Raw genomic sequence first — 6,200 nt, forward strand, 5'->3', positions numbered from 1 at the left:
CCTTGAGAGTGTGTGTGGTGCTTGGTGGGTTGGTGTGTTCGTGTCCCTCAGAGAACCTCTCCTATTTATACCTTTTAGCCTGTTGTTCCTTAGCCAATAGCAAACTGGCTCTTCTATTCTACTATAATTACTAAGCTACTTCTACTTTTATTAATAAGCATTTTGTCTGTATTAGTCAGCCTTCTGTCTGTTTTACTAATGTATTGGTAAGCTATTACTAATGTTTGTTAGAGTATTACTATATTTTGGTAATTCATAGCTGTTGAGCATAGACCTTTACTAAGCATAGTTTCTAGATTACTAAGAAGCTGAGTCATATTATTAGTCATTGATTCACTTTTAGTAAGCTTAAGTGTCTATGCTTACTTTGCAGCTCTGAGTAAGCGGTTTCTTTTTGATTTGAATACCTATTATTTCTTTAGTTTTCCTATACTTATAATTATGGTGCATGACACCGCGTTGACCTGGTTGGACTGTTCTGTGAGCGCGTTGAGTTGTGGGCCGAGCACGGAGCTGTCAGAAAGCTGCGCATTGAACAGCTTCTGGAAGGCGACGAATGCGCCTACCACTCCGGGTTTCTCGTAACCGGCTTTAATCGCTGTCCATGCGTCCAGGGCCAAGAACTTGTCATCAACTAGATGAAGAAGGTTCTGTGCGACATAGAGCTGAATGATTCCCAGCGCCTTGTCATTTTTCTCATCCCATGCAGCTTGAGCCGCAATTTCCGTAGCCGTGGGTGTACCTGTCGCAGCTATTGGTCTGGCAAGACCAGGGACAGGAACAGTCACTGTGGAGCTGTATCTCTGGATCAAGTACCAGACGCCCTGGTAACGCAGGAAGGCTCAGATCGCGTCAGACCACTTTTTATAGTTGGTGCCGTCAAATTGTGGGATGGTTGAGGTAGCGAGCTTGGTAGGGTCAGAAGAGGATGACATTGTTATCGTGTACAAAGAGAAGGCAAGTATAAGCGTAGAGTGTTTCACGTTCCTTTGGCATTAATCCGACTTTGTAGAAGAATTCACTGAGATCGAGCTCATATGATTTGGCTCGTGTCGCTCGAAGTAATTCCCAATCGTCTTCCAAGAATTCAAAGTTGTAGACTTGATTGATCGGTCTATAGTATAGATCTACCTCGATATTTTCCTGTTTGAGATAACAGGCATACGATTCTGAATATGTATCAGAAGTTGTAGGAAAGAAGATGTTGATGATGTCTTCGTCAGGGTTAACTAACTCCGCTGATGCGTCGTATGTTGGTGGACCGTGTGTATCGTCTACGTAATTAAAGTACTGTGGGGTAAAGAACAGCTCGACGTATTGTTCGTATGCTGTCAATAATTCCCAAGGTGTATCGTCTTCTTGGATATTCAGTTGCTGTCTGAATTCCGCGACAGTTTCCTATTTTGTCTCTATGGTTTCAGGTACCGTATTTGTCTCCTGAGAGGTAATGGTTGTGTACGCTGTTGAGCGAACCACTTATCCCAGCTAAGCTGATTTAGCTGAGAGGTGGATAGAGTTGGAATTGGACGAAGGGACCAGTTAAACTACGACTCTTGTTGTCGCTTAGGATAAACACACAGTAGTCAGGTTTCCGAGTAGAACTTTCTTCTGATTGTTACAATAGCGTTGTATACAAAGTATCTACTTGTTTTCGTAAAACCTAACCGCGTCAAATTATCCGTTCACGTAAATTGCGCTGAGTGCTTGTACAATCCGGGCTTTGTTCTTGCGTAGCCCTTTGAACGAGATATCCCCTATTTCTCTGCACCCTAATTCCCACTTGCGCCACTCCTCTTATTTGACGACGTTACAGACGTCCGCTAGACAGTGCTTGATGCGCGTAAGCTGTTCGATGAGTCGGTGAAGATTGCGGACTCAGTCGGAGTTGAGGTCGTCGAGCTCGAGAGTCTCAAAGACGTCGAGGCGTTTGAGCGTGCCTTTGAACTTTGGTGTGAAGATGCGGACGAGGTCGGTGGAAGTGTGCTTGTCAAAGTCAATGAGTACCGGCTTCGGGGTAATCAGCGTATGTGTCGCCGGTGGGATTGCAGTGAGATGCTGCTTGAATGTCGGCTTAGACAAACCGGTGAGGATCCGTTTGCGTGCCTGTTGGATTTCGCGTGCAGCTAGATGCTGCTCAAAGTCGGCCTTGTCGGTCGCGTAGCGCTCGCAAAACTGTTTGCAACATAGGTGCCTACCCTCATGTGAGTTCGGAGGGAACGGGAGGGTGAGCACTGGAGTCGGCGGGTGTAGTTCTTTGCTGCGGCGTTTACCATACGGGACGGTCTCGACAGGGTCGTTGGCGTTGCTGGAGGCGGGCGCGTAGCTGGCGGAGTGCTTGTACCGCTGGAAAACGGAGTAAGGGGGACGAGCGGGCAAATCCTTTGGCACTAGATTAACGCAGGAATGAACGCGATGAGCGCTCCGTCTGCCACTAGCACGCAACAAGACTTACTCATAAACTGCATGGATAAACTTGTTTAAAACTAGGTGAAGGGGACCGAGGTTTCCTGAGGGGTCTTCTTCAGCAATGAGACTAGTAGAGTGGGGGTAGAGTGGCCGTGAGGCCAGGACTCATAACCTGTGAAAGTGCAACTGAACTCTTGCTTTATTCTGTGCTACAGGACCAGTATATATACATGTGAGTCGGAACCTCTGATACTGCTATAAGACCTATGGTACTGTGAGCGTAAGCATGTATACTAAGCATGAGTAATCAGATGTCGTATTACTACAAGATAATAGAGAGATCATGTGATGATATCCCCATTAGTCCGTACAGGGCAATGACGTAATCACCCAGTTCTGACAGCACTATCAGCACTGGGCAAAGACATGCAACTCCTGTCCAATCTATTTGCCAGTATGCATCACGGGCCCTATAACAACGTGCCAAAATGCATCGATTGGTTCAAGAAGGCACTCGCTTGGCCAGACAGAGATTTTTGCCATGAGTTCCGGTATGCGGCTTGTAATATTTTCATCTGCTTTCATGCTGAGAATGCCATATAACAGAGTTAGCCGCCAGACGTTTGACCAGCTTGTGCATCTGCTCTCGCCGCACCCTATATTTAAATCAACAGGGAGGAAGCCGCAACGTCCAGTGCAAGTCCAGTTCGCATGCTACTTGTTGCGTTTTGGCAAGCTTGGGGCAGACGCCCTTGACGTAGCTCACAAGATGGGGATCAGTTTTGGCACAGTATACCTCTACTGCGAGTGCATCATTCGTGTCTTGTGGGAGATGGGGCTTTTTGTTTGCTCATAGGGCAATGATGAGAGGCACGCTCAGTCGAAGGCAATATTCAGCGAAAACGGATTTCATGATTGTATTGGGGTGGTCAACGGCAGTCTTATTTGGCTGACTGCACAACCAAAAGAGGAAGGTGTTGTCTATATTTGCCGCAAGAAATTTGCTGCGGTGCGCTACCAACTTTGACCTCTACCAGCTAAGAGCTGACCAAAGTATTCAGGTTAATATACAAGCTGTTGTTGATGCCTTTAACAGATTCATATCCTTTGAGACGGGTTGGCCAGGCTCTGTTCCAGATGTCACAATTTGGAAGAAATCACACCTATGGATCCACCGGCATCAGTTTTTCAAGCTGGGAGAGTATTTACTAGCAGACAAGGGTATGCATTTATTGCTCCAGTTTTCACTCATTTGCTAACCTGACAATGCAGGATACCCATCCACGCCATTCTTATTGCAACCATTCACAGAGCCAAAAGTGAACGCGTTCAGACAGGGTCCAGAGAAACAATGGAGACGGCGATTCAATAAGCTTCTCTCGGGCAAGTGTATACTAGTTGAGCACACTTTTGGGATGTTGAAAGGCCGCTTCCCTGCCCTCAAAGTGCTCAGTACGCCAAACAACATAGACGACGTGTATCGGATTGTCAAATCGTTGATGGCCCTGCACAATATTTGTATCGACCTTGGTGATCACCCAGAAGACATCTATGGCTACGATCCATCAGACGATCCTGATGTGGCTAATGGCAACGCGGACATTGATGTTGACCTTTCACAGTATGGTGGAGTTACCAGAGACGAGCCTGCTGACATACCAGTGTTGAAGATGGAGGCGGCATTGCGGACAGCAGGGTATGAGATGCGGCTCCATTTATTTAATGCATTGTGTCCCGTCGAGTAACAAAGAGACTACGTTAAAATTCATCAAACTCGAAGTACTTCATCATGAAATTTTTGGCCTGATCAACGACGTCCATTGGATACAAATCCAGGTTCCGAGACGCTTTGCCTACAAGATCCTTGCACTTATTATACTTAGCAGCCCTCGTGACACACTGCTGTTCAGTCTCCTTCTGTTTTGCCCTCTGAGCATAGAGCTCATCATGTCTCGCCATACTCTTGCGCATAGCATCTGCGATTGCAGACATACCGCTAGCAGACTGAGCCGCAGCGGCAACAACCCCCTTGACTGCGCGTGACTTGTGCAGTGGGACGTTGAGTGGCCGGTATCCTGCTGCTTTCAATGATGTTTCGCGTACAAGACCGGCTGATGGCAACTGCTGATCAACATCATCATTGTCATCGTTGTTGCCTTGATCGTTGTCTTTGCAGTCACTGATGCATCCAGAGTGACGAGGCTTGGGCCGGCGGAGCTCTAAATTCTTGCCCAACCTGTAATATGTTTGAGCAGGCATCAGCGGAAAGAGGCATAGCTAAACGCACCCAACTGATAGCATATTGAACCACCCTTCGGTATCCCACTGGCGAATGATCTCAGGTGTAATTGATGGGCCAAACTCCAAGGATCGCGTTTTCGTGAGATAGTCCATCTTTGCCTGGAGCTGTTCATCCTCAGACACTTGCTTATCAATGTCACCGGCACCTCCAGTGCACGAGTGAACATCCGCAATCTTGCTGTACACCTGCTTTAGAGCCCGGAACTGTGCCTTGCATGATGTGGCACTGCGACGCCCATTGAAAGCCTCAGCCGAGGCCTAGGAAGGGGTTAGCTTCATGATTGTTGACCACATTAGCACGGTGAGTACAAACCTTCTTGAAAGCCTTGGCTGATGGCTTGCCGCTTTGAACATAAGGGTTACCGGCACCGTCGGGGGTGAAGAGCGCTGAGAGGAGTGTCGTCTTCTCACTGGCTGACTAGTGCTTGCTAGCCAGATCATCGGCACCTTGTTCATCTTCGTCCAAAAAATCATCCTCGTCGTCCTCGTCTTCGGCAAGAGCTGGTTGTTGTGCAGGGCAGCCATCAGATGCTTTGGTGGGCTGACTCTTGGAGTTTGGGATCGAAGTCTTGCTGGAGCATCCGATCGAGCTTGCGGGCTTCAGATGAGCGGCAGTACCGGCGGTTTTATTGCGCTTCACAGGCTTGTCAGAGGGTGGTGCCTGGAAGGGCGTCTTGAGTAGTGTTGCCAGAAGGTGAAGGGGCCTTAAGCATAAGGCGAGGTAAGGTCGCCTTAAGCCGATTTGTCAGCACCTTGAGACACCTCGAGGCAACTTAAGGTCACCTTATGTGGCCTTCAATCAACGCCGCATGTTCGCGCATGCCAAACCGTGACCCCATACGCTTCCTGCCGCCTTCCACCTTTGTACATTGTCCTCCTCTACCTCTTGCCCTCCTCTTGTCATCTGTGGCCCTCTGGTTGGCCTTGGACTGAATTTGAAAATTTTGGATATGTACATATGCCCTACAGTTAACAATAACATATTTTGTGCATAATGGCGTCAAAATATTCACCGAAATCAATTAACCGAATGTGCTGCTGCCCACCAAATCGACAGCACGCTTGCTGCGCTAGCCTCTTCCCTCGACGTGGGTCCGAGCCCCGATAACCCCTATCTCCCTATTGAGTACTCCCCTGGGCCCTCTGTGCAGCAAGACCACGGCCAGCCGGCTTAGTGAGACTCAGAATTAGAGCACTAGAGTGTGACTGCGAGGCTTGGAAAGGCTTCCAATGGTACCTCATCTTCTGCTGCACTATAGGGTATACCAGAGGCCTTAAGACGCGCAGAAGAGCAAGACTGACTTGAAGTAGATGCAGAAATTACATTTTATGATCCTGTCAGTCTCGAACCTGCAACGCCCGGGCGACTTCAGCTGCTTGGGATACCAATAGGTTGGCACCACCCGATTCCTTTTTTTCATCATGTGATACTCACACATAATTCGTAGGATGAAGAGGTGCCTTGGCTGAAGAGCAGGATGGTAATGACTCTG

The 6,200-nt window shown here is 48.1% G+C and overlaps 4 protein-coding genes across 4 annotated transcripts; 1 reads left to right on the forward strand and 3 right to left on the reverse strand.

Annotated features, from left to right (window-relative positions):
• Positions 1-410: 410 nt before the first annotated feature.
• Positions 411-935, reverse strand: PHACADRAFT_200473 (uncharacterized protein; the record flags this gene model as incomplete). Its single annotated transcript, XM_007400733.1, has 2 exons — positions 411-795; positions 859-935. 2 exons carry the CDS (start codon positions 933-935, stop codon positions 411-413), a joined length of 462 nt encoding a protein of 153 aa, XP_007400795.1.
• A 940-nt stretch (positions 936-1,875) lies between these two features.
• On the reverse strand, positions 1,876-2,465 carry PHACADRAFT_200474 (uncharacterized protein; the record flags this gene model as incomplete). The annotated part of the gene is made up of 2 exons (XM_007400734.1): positions 1,876-2,387; positions 2,453-2,465. 2 exons carry the CDS (start codon positions 2,463-2,465, stop codon positions 1,876-1,878), a joined length of 525 nt encoding a protein of 174 aa, XP_007400796.1.
• A 1,227-nt stretch (positions 2,466-3,692) lies between these two features.
• On the forward strand, positions 3,693-3,956 carry PHACADRAFT_56726 (uncharacterized protein; the record flags this gene model as incomplete). The annotated part of the gene is made up of 1 exon (XM_007400735.1): positions 3,693-3,956. A coding segment is annotated over one exon (264 nt), but the record flags the coding sequence as incomplete, so codon positions are not given.
• A 208-nt stretch (positions 3,957-4,164) lies between these two features.
• Positions 4,165-5,528, reverse strand: PHACADRAFT_200475 (uncharacterized protein; the record flags this gene model as incomplete). The annotated part of the gene is made up of 5 exons (XM_007400736.1): positions 4,165-4,642; positions 4,694-4,965; positions 5,021-5,094; positions 5,155-5,438; positions 5,491-5,528. The coding sequence occupies 5 exons, from the start codon at positions 5,526-5,528 to the stop codon at positions 4,165-4,167; spliced, it is 1,146 nt and encodes a 381-aa protein (XP_007400798.1).
• Positions 5,529-6,200: the final 672 nt, after the last annotated feature.

This window comes from Phanerochaete carnosa, assembly GCF_000300595.1.
Source record: "Phanerochaete carnosa HHB-10118-sp unplaced genomic scaffold PHACAscaffold_11, whole genome shotgun sequence".
Classification (NCBI taxonomy): domain Eukaryota; kingdom Fungi; phylum Basidiomycota; class Agaricomycetes; order Polyporales; family Phanerochaetaceae; genus Phanerochaete; species Phanerochaete carnosa.